Here is a 19,427-nt window from a genome sequence, read left to right as displayed (position 1 = left end):
TATGCAACTTTTCTATGGGTAATAGTCACTTCCTGCGAGTACCATTTCTCTTTCCAGTCAGTCTGCTACCTACATGGGATGTACATGACAGAAACAGACCGAAGTTTAAGCAGACTATGTTGATGTTTATGCTCCAATCACCACTTTTCGTAGTTTTTCCTCACATGAATTTATCATTATTACCATCTCCCTATGAAAATATCTAATTTTCCCTGAACTGCATCTATGTTATTCACTTAAGTGTTCTCCCGGATAGCAAGTTCCAAACACTTACCATACTTTATATGAATATGTTTCTTCTGAATTCCCTATTGCATTTTTTTGTGACAATCTTGTGTTGATTTAGAACATAGAACAGTACATCACAGTACAGGCCCTTCAGCCCTCCATATTGTACTGCCCTTTTATCCAACTTTAAGATCAGAGTACCTACGTACCCTTCATTGTACTATCTTCCATATGCCAATTCAAGGGTTGCTTAAATGTTCCTAATGTATCTGACTCTACTACAACTGCTGGCAGTGCATTCCACTCACCCACCACTCTCTGTATAAAGAACCTACCTCTGACATTTCCTCTCAATCTTCCTCCAGTTACCTTAAAATTATGCCTCCTCATGATAGAAATTTCTGCCATGGGAAAAAGTCTGGCTATATACTCTATCTATGCCTCTCAACATCTTTTACACCTCTATCATGTTACCTCTCATCCTTCTTCACTCCAGTGAGAAAAGCTCCAGTGCAGGCAGCATCCTGGTATATCTCCTCTGTACCCTCTTTAAAGCTTCCACATCTTTTCTATAATGAGGAAACCAGAACTGAATACAATATTCCAAGTGTGGTCGAATCAGCATAAACTTGCAGCTCTTAAACTCAATCCCCCTGCGAATGAAAGCCAACACACCATAGGCCTTCTTAAGAACCCTATCAACTTGGGTGGCAACTTTGAGGGATCTATACACATAAGCCCCAAGATCCCTCTATTCCTCCACACTGCCAAAAATCCTGCCTATAACCCTGTATTCTGTATTCAAATTCGACCTTCCAAAATTTATCAGTTTACATTTTTCCAGGTTAAACTTCATCTGCCACTTCTCAGCCCAGCTCTGCATCTGTCAGTGTCCCATTGCAACCTACAACAGCCCTCCACGCTACACACCACTCCACCAACCTTCATGTCATCGGCACATTTACTAACCCATTCTTCCACTTCCTCATCCAAGTCATTTATAAAAATCACAAAGAGCAGAGGTCCTAGAACTGATCCTTGCGGAACCCCACTGGTCATCAAGCTCCATGCTGAATACCTTCCACCGACTGCCACCCTTTGTCTTCTACGCGCCAACTAATTCTGAATCCAGATGGCCATATTTCCCTGTATCCAATACGTCCTCACTTTCTGAATGAGCCTACCATGGGGAACCTTATCAAAGGTTTGCCTTGCTGAAATCCATCTACACTATATATTCACTGCTCTACCCTCATCAACTTGTTTTGTCACATCCTCAAAGAATTCAATAAGGTTTTGAGGCATGACCTGCCCCTTACAAAGCCATGCTGACTATCTCTATTCAAACTATGGTTTTCCAAGTAATCATAAATCCTGTCTCTCAGAATCCTCTCTAATACTTTGCCCACCACTGACATAAGACTGGCTGGTCTGTAATTCCCAGGGTTATCCCTATTTCATTCCTTGAACAAAGGAATAACGTTTGCCATCCTCCAATCATCTGGCACTATTCTAGTGGACAATGAGGATGCAAAGATCATTGCCAATGGCAATCTCTTCCCTCGCTCCTGTAGTAACCTAGGGTATGTCCCGTCTAACCCAGGGGATTTATTTTTTTAAAATGTTAGCACATCCTCCTTCCGAACATCAACCTGTTCTAGCATTTCAGTTTGTCTCATGTTGTCCTCAGAAACATCAAGGTCCCTCTCAGTAGTGAATACTGAAGCAAAGTATTCATTAAAGACCTCCCCAATTTCCTCCACCTCTAGGTGCCAGTTCCCTCCACTATTCCTGATTGGCCCTACCTCACTCTGGCCTTCCTCTTGTTCCTCACATAAGTCTAGAATGCCTTAGGGTTTTCCTTAATCCTACCTGCTAAAGCTTGAAATTTTCCACTCCAAGGTGACTACAAAGATAAAAAATAAAAGTAAGTACAGATTCTGAATATTAAAATTCTTGATGTTTTATCATTTCAGGTACTATAGCCTGCACATGCCTTTTGACTGTAAGTGCATTCTACTCATCAAGTAATGTGATAAAATTAACTTCAATAAATTTCAATTCTCAAGTTATTCAGAGTGACAAACTTTGGCTTGTAAAATTCTATGTTCATTGGTAAGTAAGTTGTTTCTGAGTTTGCCTTGTACTTTGTAACTGTTATTGTAAATGTTTAAGTACTTTATTTAGTAGCTGCTACTTTCCTTATGTTACAGGTGTGAACATTGTGAGAAGTTTGTTTCAGAATGGAATAATGTAGCTACTGCTTTAAAAGTAACATAACGAGGCCACTTAAGTATACAATTTTTCTTCCCTTTTTTTACCTAATTTGTAATGTCGACTGACATTTTCAAAAAAATGTTTCTTTTTATGAACAGGGTATTGTTAAAGTTGGTGCAATAGATGTGACTAAATATGCATCAATAGGACATCAGTATGAAATAGAGGAATTTCCCACTATCAAATTCTTTGGGCCTAATAAGAACAAGCCAGAAAAATATTATGGTATACAATATTCTTTATTAATAATGATTGATATTTTGACACGTTAACTTTTAGAAGATGTTTTGCAGACTTGTTTTAATGTAGCTCACTTTAAAATACCTAATATAGAATTTAATTACTCAGGAGGAAGGTCAAGTACAGCCATTACCAATGGAGTCCTTAATTCAATACGATTCATAGTAAAGGAGAGACTAAATAAACAAGACAATCTATGTGGATCCGGAGGCCAGGTGAAAAATACTATTTTAAAATTTATGCATTATCATTTTAAAATTTTATCTTTATGTATAATTTTCTTTCAAAAAATTATCTTCTGTACTGATGCTGAATGTGCTCTTGAACACTACAGTTAAATATTTTTTGGTGAAGAAAATGTAAGTGTGAAAAGATAGGTAGGAATAATTGAGATGTCACATTTATTTTAGAAAGTAAGTGTTTAAGTCAGAAGAGGAGCAAAGGAGTTTAGCAGTAAAAGTAACAGAATTGATGGGTCATAAAAAGCAAAGCACTTGGTTTAATTTCTGAACGCATATTATTTTCAGATATATAAGTTAAATTGAACATTAAAAGAACCTTGGCTAGGTCACACTTAGAATGCAATGCAGAGTTCTTGGGTTGGATTTTTGCTGAGTCAAGTTGACTCAGGAACCCTTTTAAAAATAGCATTCAATACTCAAATACTTTGGATTTCTGACTCTTTTCCTGGGCTTTCTGATTTTTGGTAATGCCTTTTAAAGGTATAGTCTGGTTCAGGTAGAGAGCCCACATCCAGCACTCCTGACCTGGCAGGCTTTCGTGGCAATAGGCATGTTTACTCCTTCACAATTACTTTGAGTTGGCCCAGGTGTTGAAAAGATTTTCTTTCACAGCACTTGAGAAATGTTGTGAGCCATGGTCTGCATGAGGAAACCTTCTGTAAGGTAACTTCAAAAGTCTTCCCTGTGTGCCCATGTCAAGGTATGCACCTGCAAACAATTCTATGTTGCATCATGCCCCCATGTCAAGCTATGCACCTCATCCCATCCCAATGCATACTATGATGAGCTATGACATTTCCGTAGGCAAAAGTGAGGACTGCAGATGCTGGAAACCAGAGTTTAGATTAGAGTGGTGCTGGAAAAGCGCAGCAGGTCAGGCAGCATCTGAGGAGAAGGAAAATCGACATTTTGGGCAAAAGCCTGAAATATTCATCAGGAATATTCCTGATGAAGCGCTTTTGCCCAAAATGTCAATTTTCCTGCTCCTCAGACGCTGCCTGACCTGCTGTGCTTTTCCAGCACCACTCTAATCTATGACATTTCCATGTCCATTCATCCACTAGAGAAGCAATATATCCTGTAGTAATGGTTTTGTATCTTTAAAAATGTATTTAAAAAGTAACTTTCCATTATAGAGTCATACAGCACAGAAACAAATGTTCAATCCAACCACTCTATGCCAAACATAATCCCAAAATGGAACTAGTCCCACCTGCCTGCTCTGGCTGATATTGCTCCAAACCGTTCCTATTCATGTACTTATCCAAATGTCTTTTAAAGGTTGTAATTATACCTACATCCACACGCAAACAACCCTCTGTTTCAAAGAAAGTTGCCCCTCATGTATTTTTTAAAAATCTCTGTCCTCTCACCTTAAAAATGTGCCCCCCTTGTCTTGAAATCCCCCATCCTAGAGAAAAGACAACTACAATTAACTCTATCAATACCCCTCATTATTTTATAAATTTCTATAAGGTCGCCTCTCACCTCCTACACTGCAGTGAAAAAAGTCCCAGTCTATCTGTTATTTAAAAGAACTCAAATCACTACAATAAGTGTCAGTTATGCAGACCCTTTAAGGTTTCAATAGGTGAGGCTGTAAGGTACCTGATACCACTTAACCAAGTGTTAATTAATATTATGACATTGACAGCAGACGTCAGACAGCCAAAGCTTGACGTCAATCAGACAGAAGCACAAAGTGTTTTAGCACTTTGGTGGACACCAGAGTTCTCAGTCTAAAATGCATATTGAGGCTTGGAATGAAATAAAGAAGAATGTGGATGAGAATTGAAGGAGCACAAACATTACCATTTGGGTCCATTAGCCAGTTACTTTGCAGTATACTCCATGACAAGCTATATGTCAGATAGCGTTGGGAAATTAAGTCAATGAAGTCCATAGACAACGCTGTGCCTCATCAAATTTGCCAAGTCAAATAGTCCTTTACTGATTGATTCTAAAATCATTTTGTTGATGAAACCTAACGTCTAATGTTCTTCAGGGAAGGAAAACTACTACTACCTGGTCTATTCTACATGTAATTCCAGACTCACAGCAGTGTTGTTGACTGTTAATGCAACAATTCTACAAAGTCATCCTTAATAACATCTGGGAAGGGTTCCCAAATTGAAAGAACTGTCCAATAGCCAAATCTAGCAACAGCCATAGTTAAGCAACACAGTCATTCTTGCAGATTCCTATCTTATAGACAGTGTCTAAGCACCACACCACTTTCCATCGGCATGCCCTATCTCAGCAGCAGAACTTTGGAAGAGTTTCCAGGACAATGATGTGTAGTCAAGATGTAATTGGACTGGGAGTTCTCAATGGACTCCGGACCCTATGAACTCTAATGCATGAAATCAAACATGGCAAGAAAACCTCTTCTGGATTAGCATGTACCCTGGAGCTGGTTAACCCGATACCACACAACCACCCCTCGCCCGATCACCATCCCCCAACCTCCAAAACAACCTGGATAAAATCTACTTACATCACTCATACCAATCTTGCTGTTGCAGGTGCATCTATCCTTGACAATATCAAAAGGATTGATCACTTCTCAATTCTTGTGGAAATTAAGTCCCATATTCACACTAAAGATCCCCTCTATATTGTGTGGCACTATCAACATAGTAAACTGAACAGATTTCAGTCAGTTCTAACAACTCAAAACTGGTCATCCATGAATTGCTGTGGATTATCAGGAGTACTAAAACTAAATTCAGTCACAAACTGTGACCTCATGGCCCAGGACATCTCCACTATACCATCAACTCAGGAGATTAATAAAAAGCGCAGGACGGAATAGTAGGACCAGTACCAGGCATATCTAAAAATCAGACATTAACCTCAAGCTACAACACAGGACTACTTGCATCTCAAACAGGAGAAGTAGCAGGCAATAGTCAGGGCTAAGCAACCAACCATTGGATTAGAGCTATGCCCTGTAGTCCTGCTGCGTTTATTCATGAATAGTGATGTACAGTTAAACAATAAGGCGAAGCACCTCCAGAAATATACCCATCCTTCAATGATGGGGGAGCCAAGCATATAAGTACAAAAGGCAGGTATTTGCATCCATCTTAGGTCAGAAGTGCTAAAGAAACTTGATACTGCAAAGGGTATGGGCCCTGACAACATTCCAATCATAGTGCTGAACACTTGTGCTCCAGAATTAGCTATGACCTTACCAAGCTGTTCCAGTGTAACTACAATAATGACATCTACATGACTACCTGAAAATTTCTAGGAGAAAGTGAGGACTGCCTGAATTTTTGTACCTGAAAATTGCCCAATATGTCCTATACATAACAATACCACCTTATCAGTCTACTATCAATCATCAGCCAAGTCTTGAAAGGGGTTGTGAACGATGCTATCAAGTAGTATTTGCAAATGAATAACCTGCTCAGTGATGCCAGGGCATGTCCTTATAACATTACAGCATAGATTAAAAGATTGATTAATTGATTTATTGTTGTCACATATATCGAGGTACAGTGAAAAGTGTTGTTTTGTGTGCTATACAGGCAGATCGTACCTACAAAGTGCATCAGGATAGCAGAGGACCGTTCACAATACAGTGTTATAGCCATAGAGAAGGTGTAGATAGAGAAGTGAGAATTAACATTTGAGAGTTTCATTCAAAAGTCTGATAATGGAGGAAGAAGCTGTTCCTGAATCTATTCATCTGTTTATTCAAAATTTTATATCTTCTGCTCAGTGGAAGAGGGTGGAAGAGAGTATAACCGGGGTGGGTCTTTGATTACGTTCGTTGCTATCCTGAGATAGAGTCAATGGATGGAAGGCTAGTTTGCATGATGGACTACACTGTGTTCACAACTTTCTGTACTTTCATGCAGCCTTGGGTAGAGCAGTTGTCATACCATGCTGTGATGCATTCCATGGCACATCTATAAAAATTGGTAAGAGTCCTTGTGGACATGCCAAATTTCCTTAGCCTCCTGAGGAAGCAGAGACATTGTTGTGCTTTCTTGACTATCTTATCAAATGTGGCTTGACAGTCTCAACTATCTCTACCTCAGCACCATTGATGCACTCAGGGTAGTGCCCTCCACTCCACTTCCTGAAGTCAGTGACCAGTTCCTTTGTTGGCTTTATACCATTGCCAATAGACACTCAATCTCTTTCCTGTACTCTGTCTCATCATTGTTTGAGATCCGACTTACAAAGGTGTTGTTGTCAGCAAATTTGTAAATGGAGTTGTGCAGATTTTGACCATACAGTCATGACTGTATAAGGAGTATAATAGGGGCTGCATATGCAGCCTTGCAGGGCACAGTTGTTGAGAATTCTGGTGGAGAAAGTGTTGTTACCTATTCTTACTGAATGCAGTCTGTGAGTCAGAAAGTCGAGGGTCCAATAATAGAGGGAAGGAGCCGTGGCCTAGATTTCAGAGTTGAGCAATGTGTTTGTTTGGAACTAAGCTGTTGAAGGCAGAACTTTAGTCAATATGTAGGAGTCTTAAATAGGTATCCTTGTTAACCAGATGTTCCAGGATGAATGTAGAGCCTGGAAGTTGGTGTCTGCTGTGGACCTCTATTGTGCCAGTAGGCAAATTGCAAAGGGTCAATGCTAGAATTGATGTGTGCCATGACTGACTTTTTGAGGCACTTCATAATTATGTCGGTCAGAGTCACTGGGCAAAGATGGACAAATGCAAGAGTAAGTGTTCTTGACATCAAAGTCACATTTGAGCGAATATCTCATTAAAGAACCCGGGCAAAAGTATAGCCATGGGAATCAGAGAATGCTGGTTAGAGTTTTACATAACACAAAATACAATTTTGTTGTTGTAAGTCAATCATCTCAGCCCTGGGACTTCTCTGCAGAAGTTCGTCAGGAAATGTCCTAGTCCAACCATCTTCAGTTGCTTCGTTAGTTACCTTCCTTCTGTTATAAGACCAGACGTGATGATATTCGCTGATGATTGCACAATGCTCAGCACCATTCAGAAATCGGATTCTGAAGCGGTCTGTGTTGAAGTGTAGCAAGACATGAACAATATCTGTTCTTAGGCTAATAGCTGGCATATAAGTGCCACTTGCAACATAGGTGCCAGGCAGAACCATCTCCAACAAGTGAAATTCTAAGCATTGCATTGATATTCAATGGCATTATCATTACTGCTCCACTAACAATATCATGATGGTTATCATTAACCAGATACTGAACTAGACTAGTCATATACATACTGTGACTAAAGCAGATCAGGGACTAGGAATTCTGTTGCAAATAATCCAACTCCTGTCTCTCCATTGCCCATCCATACTAGTATAGAAGAGGATTTTCAGCCCACTGACTCTGCACTGACAAAGACTACACTAAATTTACTCTTGTCCTACTTTCCGACACTTGGCCCATAGCCTTGAATATTATGGTATTTCCAGGGCTAATCCAAATACTTTTTAAAGGGTGTGAGGTTTCCTGCTTCAATTACCCTCGCAAGTAGTGCATTCCAAATTGCCACTATTCTCTGAGTGAAAAATATTTCCCTTATTCCTGTTTAAATCCCTTGTCATTCACTTTAAAATTACCCCCCCACCACCACCACCACCTTGTTAATGACACTTCCAATGAAGGTAATGGCAGCTTTTTGTCCATAACCCTCATAGGAATCTCGAGTATGATACACTTGCTCAGTTGGGTACACTCCAACAACACTCTAGAAACTCACCAATGTTCAAGACAAAGCAGGCACCCCATGCACCACTGTCAACATTCACTTCTTCTACCAACAGTGCAAAGTGGCAGTAGTGTGTACTGCGCTACAGTAACTCGCCAAAGCTCCTTGAACAGCACCTTCCAAACCTCTGCCACATGGAAGAACAAGGGCAGAAGATGCATGGGAACGCTATCATCTGCAAGTTCCCGCTATTTCACACATCATCTTTACTTTGAACTATTCCGCTGTTCCTTCAATGTCACTAGATCACAATGCTAGAACTCACTTCCTAGCAGCACTATGAGTTTCCCTATCCCTCTCTCACAGCAGCACTTCTAAAAGGCAGCTCACTACTACCTTTTCCAGGTCAGTAAGTGTTAGTAATGTGGAATCGTGTTCGAATAATGACTGAAGTCTGTGAGTGGCAAAAATAACCTCTTCATTCAACAACAGTAGCACAAGCTCAAGGCAGCAATAGAATCCTGAAATACAGTTTTTACAGTAGCCGCTTTATACACAGTTCTTACATATATTAAAATTCCATCACTATGGTATTATATTATTTTAATTATAGCATGCAAAAGTTTGAGGAACTTTTGTCCTAGGGAGACATGAGATGGCTTAAAATTCTGTTAAATGGTGGCAGTTACTTCTGATGGGATTAAGAGTGTCTGTCCGGTCTGCTTGCATAATTAAGCAGTGTTAGTCCTTTTGTCTTCTAAGTTAGTAAATGTTAGTAAAAATACTAGGCCTACATGCTCTAAATAAGTTAGAAAATGTACCTGTACTTAATAAAAGAAAAAAGGATATTAAACTGATTATTGCAGCTAGGTTGTGAGATTTGTTTACTATGTGCCAGTGTGAGTTTCATTCATTCATGCAATTTCATATAAGCACTGTTTTGACAGTTTCTTGAAGGTATAGCAGCCCAATTAAAAGGTATTTAATAAATATATACTAATTGGGAAAACTGTGTGGTGCCCTATAACCTATTCAGGTCTGATTCAGGTTGGTAAGAGCTGATTAATATAATCTTACATGGAGACATAATGGCAGGGATGGTATTATTCTGAATATGTTACAGTTATTCTGAGGTAACCACTGCTTGTTGCGGGGGCTGATAAGGTTTGAAGGTGTGAAAAGTAGTAATATGTTTTAATTTGGTCTATCTTGTAATAGTAAAATGTACTACAGAACTGTGGTTTTATGAATGAATGAAAATGTTATAGTAGGAAGGTATGAATGAATGAAACAAAAACGCGGTGTTCGCTTGTGAGTGGTTTAATAAAGGAGTTATGAATGGGTAAACACTTCTGCGTGAGCAAGTAAAGAAACCTGTTATACCATGTCTCATAGTGAATAAATTCTGGCTGAACTAATGACAATTTCATCCCAGTGAAGGAGTAAAAAAGCTTTTCTAATTTGAGTATTGTTTTAGTTCCAAACCAAAAGCGCACATTCCTTGCAACTGATTATCCCTAGTACATATACACGGGAACGCTGCCAAAATTCTAGCACATCTAAAATTTGTTAACCTCCAAAAACAACCAAAGAGCCAAAATTGCCAAACTACCAACCAATATTCCTGCTGTCTGTACACTTCAAGGTGATAGAATGCGTGTTCTTGTAGTGGACCAAGGCAGATGTGGAAGACATCTTAAAAATGGACCAGGTAGGCTTTTAACAAGGTGAAAGCTCATCTGATCAAGTACTCATATTCACACTTAAATTAACAATAGTCCTCAAAGGAATCTTAAAAACAGGAAACTATACTTGAATTTCCTGCAGCGTATAGCACTGTTTGGTACTCGACCAATTCATCAGCGCTTTGAGTCTTTCTTTCTGGGTTGCTGACAATTGAACTGGCTGCTCTGGCACAGACAGTTCAGGGTTCATGTGGAAGTCAAGACTCTCACCTGGCAGAAAACAATGGATGCAACTACCCCACTGTTAACCCTGTTCAGCCTATACACTAGGCGAACTATCTCAACCTCCTTCCAGAGATTAATCAGTGCAGATTGCATTTGCTGTGGCATACAGATACAAATTTTAGCTCAATACATTCAAGAGAAAGCCCATTTGATTGGCATCTCATCTACGAGCATTCACTTCCTCCACTGCCAAAGTACAGTTGTGGTAATGTATATCATATACAAGATGCAGTACGGAAATTCACCACGGCTTCTGTGACAGCAGATACCTGGGAATACCACTATCTTAAAAGTTCCTTCCAAGTCACTCCTCATCTTTACTTGGAACTATATTGCTACTCCTTAGTGTTATTGGGTTAAGATTCTGGAACACCCACCCTAGTAGCATTGTGGGTACACTTGAACCACTGCAGTCCATTTGATGTAAAAATGCAGATCAGCAACCCATTCTCAAGGGTATTAGGAAGAGGCAATAAATGCTAGTCAAGCCAGCAAAGTCTCCTCAATGAATAAAAACAAAACCTCTCAATATAGTTGTGGTGCACCAGTGATTCATATATTATTGAGGATTGTCTGCTGACTAAACTTGAAGATGTGCTTAAAGAACTCCAGCTTGTCACTGACAAGACTAATGCTTCACTCTGTGACTATTCACATGGTAAATACACAAATAGCCCCTGATATTTTAACCAGACTTTAGAAATTAAAACTAAAATATCAGGTGCCAATCTATTGTTAGCTCTTCTCAATATATCAGCAAGATTTGTCTATTCTTTGATACAGTGTAGACGAATAAACAATCAACATGCATTTGACTTGAATGATAGCAACTTTGATAATCAAGTGGTGGGAGGTGATGAATTATGGATCGTAGAGTTCTATGCACCTTGGTGTGAACATTGTTTAAGGTGGGTAACACAATAGACTTCAGTTTTTTTTCTTTCATAATTTCTGAAGCTCCTTTAAAATGAACATGCCTAGAAGTTAAAAAGATCACATTACTTTTTAAGTTACGTTACTACATATATAGATTTGCATTGCTGTTTACCATTTTGAGCAGATGATTAATGTCACATAATAATTACTGAACCAAATCCTCGTTCTTGAACTGTTGGATCGCAGAATAGTTAACTAAATGAGAAGTGGTTAGTCAAAGCAACCTTGTGAACATTTGAGATTTAGAGCACACCTTTGCTGAGTTTCAGTGACCTAAAAGCCTTTTAAAAATTTTGACCAGGACCCAAGTCTGGAATTTTTGACTCCATTCTCAGGCTTTCTAATTGTCAGAGGTAACTTTTTTAAAGGTGCAGTTGTTTCAGGTACACCCAGCACTCCTGGCCTGGATGGCTCCATTACACAGATAAGCACAACCTGCTCTTCTGCAGGTGTCATGGTGTCAGAGCAGGTCTTTAAAGAGTCATGGTTCAGGGAAACCAGAGATGTTCAAAACACCCTCTTCATCCTACTATAGGGTATTAGAGATGTCATTCATCCACATATTTTGAAGTTTTAATGCCTGAAAGCAACAAGATTCTTAACCATGTGTAAATAAACATTATGAACCTGACAGCAGAGATTGGCCAGCCAAACCTGTAAATGTATTACAGGATGCAAATGTTTCAGCCCTCTAATTGATTACTCTGTCAAGAATAAATAATGAGGCTTTTCAAAGGAATTAGATATCCATTATTCACTTGAAATGTCTTGAATTTTCTGACGTCATTCCACCTATCTCAAGGACAAAAGTCCAGCCTGTAATTTAGAGACAAAGACAGAAATTGCTGGAAAGCTCAAAGTTCTGAGGAAGGGTCACTGGATCCAAAACATTAACTCTGATTTCTCTTAACAGATGCTGCCTGACCTGCTGAGCGTTTCCAGCAATCTCTGTTTTTGTTTCTGATTTACAGCATGCAGAGTTCTTTCAGTTTTTATTTAGCCCAGAAATTACTTGTGTAGGGTACACACTTTATGTAACCTGTGGTAGGATGGGCCAATTTTCCTTTTGTTATTTCATGCTTTATTTGTAAAGGATAAGAAAACATGTGGACGCTTCTTGGGATACAGATTATAGTTAGCAGGTCAGGTAACCATTGTATACGTTATCACCTTTCTGCTTTCTGCATTCTGCATGGCAAAGGTAAAGAAAATCTACACATGTTCATTTAAATGTTCCCCTTTCTATCAATTGGGATTTAATTTTATTTAAGTTTTTCAAGGAAATGCATTATGACATACAGTTATTGTAAAGTCGTAAAGAAGTGGTAAGGAAACTGTTTGCTCTATTTTGTTGTAATACAGATGAAACTAAATTTTCTTTCCAAGTAATTGGATTTTCAATAAATGTTCTAATAGTATTGAGATTTTCAATAGGGACGTAGATGTTTGTAGACCATCTATAGAAGTATAGAAGTAGATCATTTAGCCCAGTGATTCTTTGAAACAACTATCAACTGTTCATCTTCTTGATTTGCTGTTTCCCCAAACCTTTTAAAACTTCACCTTCTGGTTTTTCTGACTAGCTTCCTTTCTGCTTTCTCTTTTACCTTTCTCCTGAAAATCCATATTTTTCTGAACTTTCTCTTAATATCCTCTTTGAGTCGATGTACATCTTTTCTTTATACATCTGAAAGAACTTTAAGGATGTTTACCTACATAAAAATAATTGAAGTTATTATTGTTCATATTTAAATTTTGTTACCAATGAAAATTGTAAATCTAGTATTTGAAATTGTTGTGTTCACTGAGAGTGATGGTAATTAAAGACATCCATTACAAATAATTGAAATTGCATTATTTACATTTAAATTTTTTTATTCTAGTTGCAAGATGAACAAGTCTTTGCCTGCTGGTAGAAAATATTCCAGGATTTCAATGTTTTAAAATAAAACTTTGATATACTTAGAAGTGTTTTGAATTTCTTATTGGGATTAATGCTTTGCTTACTCTGTGTAGTAATGAGGTTCATAAAGTATTTTATAGTTAATATCTTGAGCAATATTTTAGGTAGATTTGAGTTTTCAAGATATCATAATACAACCCAAAGTACATTAAGCTCCATTAACTTGGAATTAATGCTGTTGTATGACTTAATGTAGAATATTGGAAAAAAGACCAATGCTAATTTAAACTGGGACCACTGTAGTCAGTTAGAAAATAACTTAGAAGTAAAAGCTGCTTATTCTTTGACAATCCTATGCTGGTAAACTCTGCAACATGACAAAAAAGGCCACCTCCAACAGTTCTTTCATATTTGGGCACATCATATGAATTAAAGGAATATTATAACAAACACATTTGAAAGAAAATATTTAGGACACACTTAAGTAGCAGTGCACTTAAGATAAGTTTTATTTCCCATTAAAATGTTTATAATCTAATCTTAAAACATTAGTCTGTTCAATCTTATGAATGTTATTTTTGTTACAGCATTTATTCATCCAGTGTTTCTATAATTCACCATTGCAGAGCACTGATTAATCTTTTCTTTTTACAGTCTAGAACCTGAATGGGCTAATGCAATTATTGAACTGACAAGACGGACTAAGGGAAAGGTCCATCTTGCAGCTGTAGATACCTCAGTTAATGGAATATTAGCCAGTCGATATGGGGTGAGCATATTGCTTGGAACTTTAGCTGTTTAAATCACATGTTGACCTGTGTTAGTCATTGTTAAATTAATACAGAGCTAACTCTGTTGCTTTGTTTTCTTCCATATTTATGAATTTTATGCTTTAAAAAGAAATAATTTATTGCTTCATCAACTTCTTGTAGTGACACATTTTCTTATCCAGTAGCTTCTATCTAAAGATATTTCTCTTAACATCTCACATAATTTGCTTAGTGATAATTTCTTTTTGATAAGTACTTCTTAACTCCCCAACCAAGGAGTATTTCCACAGGTAACTTCATAAATTTATTCATACACTGGATCCTATTCTTTATAGGCCAAAAGAAAATGTCCATATGTAGTCCTTTGCTCAGTGAAGAGGTTGCAAACAGTTAATTTTGCTGCATCCCAATGGTAATATGCTGACCAATTAGAGTTGACTTGCCGTGTTTTAATTCAAACAATTAACTTAAGAAAGTTAAAAGTTCCTCCTATGTTTCAATGTCAGCTGTAGTCCAACCAATCAGTAGCCTCTTATCATATTAAAAAATGTTCTTTCTTTTCTAAAGTTGGTTTTCTTACATTTTAGTCTTGAGTGCAAGATGAAAAATTTCAACTTCACTTTAATTTTAACAATATTTAATAGATCATCTAAAAGATTGCAGAAATTTGATTTGAAAGTTCCTTTTTCAGTGCTAGCTTTCAAACTGTTGCATTTTGCCAAAGTGTTGTTCATGGATGGGCGCTGGTCTGAACTGGAGTTAGATTCTCAGAAAGAGACGTACTTTTCAGTTAGATCTGATGGTTTAAAGAAATTGCTGAGAAAGCAATCATTTTCAGCTGCCTTCCTTGCACAAATGGGATATTCAACGAGCACGTGCTGACCATGTTCCCAAACCAAACTAGTCCCACTTGCCAGCATTTGGCCCATATCCCTCCAAACCTTTCATCTTCCTGTACAATCGAAATGTCTTTTAAATGTTGTAACTGTACCTACATCCACCACTTCCTTTGGCAGTTCATTCCACTCATGAACCATTCTCTGTGTTAAATTGGCAGTTTCATTGATCAAGATTGCTCAGGTATGGGCACAGGAATAATGCAACATAAGAAATACATGCAAGGAAATAAAGGTAGAGATATATTTGGTAGATCTGGTTGACAACCGAATTGGTATAATAAAACAGAGCTAAGAACCCTAGAAATACCAGGTGCTACAAATGTCAAAATGACATTATGCAGTAAATTGCCCAAAACAAAGGAGGCAACATGTGATGTGGAAAATTCAAAAGCGGAATATGATATTCATCAGTCTGAGAGAATTGTACTGGTCACAAGAAAAGTAATCCGAAAATGAGTGTTCTAACCAAATTTGTTTAATTATGTTGGGTGGGACAGTAGTTAAGGACCAACAGTATCTGGAACAATTGTTGAAATATTATTTAGATTCACTCAGTAGTAAGGTTTGAAGTAAGGATGTAGAAGTTCCATTGCCTTCAAGTTTGGGAATGATAGTATATTGAGGTTGCTGAAAGGAGTGATGATTCCTTGCAGAATAGCATGCAAAAGTGTTTCATGCAGAGGTCTCAGATAATTCTGTGAACCTTACTGCATCGTATAAGTCTGTCAGAGATAAACTTTACTCCTGGGAATTTTGTACATTATAAAAGAAAAGGTTAGAAAGAGTGAAAAGATTTGAGAAAAGAGTTGGAATGTGATGTGAAGATTGTAATTCTCTAATATGGAGTCAAACTATGCGATCCATTCACCTAGTTTAGTCAGGATTGATTTCAGATTTTGAACAATTAGAAAGTCATGAGATACCTTGTGTAGTGCATACTCATTTATTTGATACAGTTATATAGATAAGGGCTGGTTGATGATAAAATAAATAAAACCAATGTAGAAGATAGGACCGTTGTACTCAAAAGTTGGTACTAGGGTAATGTACAAAAGGGGTAGCCATGGGCACACGTATGGGCCCCAGCTATGCCTGTCTCTTTGTTGGCTATGTAGAACAGTCGCTCTTCCGTAATTACACCAGCACCACTCCCCACCTCTTCCTCCACTACACTGATGACTGCATTGGTGCCACCTCGTGCTCCCGCGAGGAGGTTGAGCAATTCATCAACTTCACCAACACATTCCACCCTGACCTTAAATTTACCTGGACCATCTCTGACACCTCCCTCTCCTTCCTGGACCTCTCCATCTCCATTAATGACGTCCGACTTGACACTGACATTTTTTACAAACCCACCGCCTCCTACAGCTACCTGGATTACACCTCTTCCCACCCTACCTTTTGCAAAAATGCCATCCCGTATTCCCAATTCCTCTGCCTCCACCGTATCTGCTCCCAGGAGGACCATTTCCACCACAGAACACACCACCAGATGGTCTCCTTCTTTAGAGACCGCAATTTCCCTTCCCACGTGGTTAAAGATGCCCTCCAATGCATCTCGTCCACATCCCGCACCTCTGCCCTCAGACTCCACCCCTCCAATCGTAACAAGGACAGAACGCCCCTGGTGCTCACCTTCCACCCTACCAATCTTCGCATAAACCAAATCATCCGCCAGCATTTCCGTCACCTCCAAAAAGACCCCGCCACCAGAGATATATTTCCCTCCCCACCCCTTTCTGCCTTCCTCAAAGACCGTTCCCTCCGTGACTACCTGGTCAGGTCCACGCCCCCCTACAACCCACCCTCCCATCCTGGCACCTTCCCCTGCCACCGCTGAAACTGCAAAAACCTGCGCCCACACCTCCTCCCTCACCTCCATCCAAGGCCCTAAAGGAGCCTTCCACATCCATCAAAGTTTTACCTGCACATCCACTAAGATCATTTATTGTATCCGTTGCTCCCGATGCGGTCTCCTCCACATTGGGGAGACTGGACGCCTCCTAGCAGAGCGCATTAAGGAACATCTCCGGGACACCTGCACCAATCAACCACACCACCCTGTGGCCCAACATTTCAACTCCCCCTCCTATTCTGCCGAGGACACGGAGGTCCTGGGCCTCCTTCACCGCCTCTCCCTCACCACCAGACGTCTGGAGGAAGAACGCTTCATCTTCCACCTCGGAACACTTCAACCCCAGGGCATTAATGTGGACTTCAACAGTTTCCTCATTTCCCTTTCCCCCACCTCACCCTAGTTCCAAACTTCCAGCTCAGCACTGTCCCCATGACTTGTCCTACCTGCCTATCTTCTTTTCCATCTATCCACTCCACCCTCCTCCCTGACCTATCATCTTCATTCCCCCCCCCCCACTCACCTATTGTATTCTATGCTACTTTCTCCCCACCCCCACCCTCCTCTAGCTTATCTCTCCACGCTTCAGGCTCTCTGCCTTTATTCCTGATGAAGGGCTTTTGCCCAAAATGTCGATTTTACTGTTCCTCGGATGCTGCCTGAACTGCTGTGCTCTTCCAGCACCATTAATCTACAAACCTAAAGGGTCTTGTGAATAGATGGCTGTGACCATATGTCAAGAAGTTATACAAGTAAAATCAAAAATATAATTCCAGTCCCCAAATTAGAACTGGAAATGATACTGGCACTAGATGATGATCACATACTGTCAGAGCAACTGCTAATCATGGGAGAGAGAGATTCTGTAGGAGTAATTCAGAAAGACATAGGAGGGCAATTAGAGATTGTAGTTTAACTACAATATGTGATAGGACAACAACGACAGAAAAAGCTAGGAACACTAAAAAGCTAGAAACACTTAAGACCTTCAATGATTTATGCACAAGTAGATGCAGGAGCAGAGGGACTTTGGAGCATGTGCACACAGTTCATTGAAGGTGGCAAGGAAGGTGGAGAGACCAATTAATAAAACACACAATATCCTGGACTTATTAATAGGGGCATAGAGTACAAGAGCAAGGAGATTATGCTGAACTGATGCAAGATATTTTTGAGACTTATCTGGAATATTGTTCACAGATCTGGGTACTACTCTACAAGAAAAATGCATTAGAGAGAGTACAGAAGAGATTTGCAAAGATAGTTCCAAGAGTAAGAAACTTCGGTTATGAAGATAGTTTGGAAAGGATTAGAGTGTTCAACTTGAGGCGGTAGGAAGTAGCGTGGAGATCTGATTAAAGTTTTCAAAGTCGTGAGAGATCTGAATGCGGTAGAAAGGGAGAAACTGTTCTTGCTCATAAAAGTATTAAGAATAAGAGAGCATAGATTTTAATAGATTTGCAATGTAGCAAACAAGATGTGAAGTAAAAAAACAAATATACAAATGAATTAATTGGGTCTAGAATGCACTGGCTGGAAATGTTGTGGAGGCAGGTTCAGTTGAGATAATCAGGAGATATTAGGGATTATTTGAATAGAAGCAACATGCAAAAGTACCAGGGAAAAGGCAGAAGTCATAGTGCACAGTTGCAGAGTCAGGGCAGACACAAGCAGCCAAATGATCACTATCTGAGCTATAATATTTATGTGATTCTGTGAATATTGGAAGGCCTTGGTGGCTGCAAAAAAAGTCAGAAGATAAATCAATAGGAGATAAAGCAAAAACAAAGAGTTGGATCATTGTAAGGAATCTGCTGTCTACTCTAAAATGCCAGCATATCATACAGATGTGGGAAAAAAATTCTCCCAGATTGGGCACAAAATGCTAATACAAGAGTAATGACTCAAAGTTTCAAAGAGGCTGGTAGTCAAGCTTCTAAATGGATTTTCCCCAAAGCAGGAAAAGTGATCTTGAACATTTTTTTTGTTCTCTTAACCACTCTATGAATGGAAGTATAGATCAGTTGATATATTTGTCTAGTAAAAATTTCAAAATGAAGTTTTCTTTTAAAATCATTTCTAGAAACAAGTGATATAGAAGGGAAACAATGGGAAGTAAACAAACTTGTTTGGGGATTGAATGATGTGTTAAGTATATGGTATTTCTCAGTTAGGCCAATCTTAGTGAAAATAGGCTATATTCTGCTAAAAGCAGATTTAGCAATGTTCTATCAGTGTCATGGAGAAACTCTTAGGTATCTTTTGATGCATACCAATAATCTTCTATGGGGAGGTTCTGCAGAATTTGAACAATTTGATTTAAATAAGATAATAGAGAACTTAAAATTATGTCATTTTTCTGGGGCCTTAAATATATAAGCTTACACGTGATTCAAAGTGGATTGGGAGTAACCTTGATTCAACAATCATAATAGAGGTATTGAGAGGCCA

General features: G+C 38.9%; 1 protein-coding gene across 1 annotated transcript in view; it reads left to right on the top strand.

The window, feature by feature from the left end:
• LOC132835976 (protein disulfide-isomerase A6-like) overlaps positions 1–19,427 on the top strand; it is a 65,300-nt gene that overhangs the window by 33,129 nt on the left and 12,744 nt on the right. The window contains exons 2-7 of the mRNA XM_060855151.1: positions 2,200–2,343; positions 2,442–2,499; positions 2,604–2,730; positions 2,854–2,960; positions 11,394–11,518; positions 14,104–14,218. Of these exons, the coding sequence (XP_060711134.1) occupies positions 2,200–2,343; positions 2,442–2,499; positions 2,604–2,730; positions 2,854–2,960; positions 11,394–11,518; positions 14,104–14,218 (676 nt within the window). The remainder of the gene's footprint in view (positions 1–2,199; positions 2,344–2,441; positions 2,500–2,603; positions 2,731–2,853; positions 2,961–11,393; positions 11,519–14,103; positions 14,219–19,427) is intronic.

Source organism: Hemiscyllium ocellatum, chromosome 3 (assembly GCF_020745735.1).
Source record: "Hemiscyllium ocellatum isolate sHemOce1 chromosome 3, sHemOce1.pat.X.cur, whole genome shotgun sequence".
Taxonomy (NCBI): Eukaryota; Metazoa; Chordata; class Chondrichthyes; order Orectolobiformes; family Hemiscylliidae; genus Hemiscyllium; species Hemiscyllium ocellatum.
This window is presented reverse-complemented; position numbering and strand designations above follow the sequence as displayed.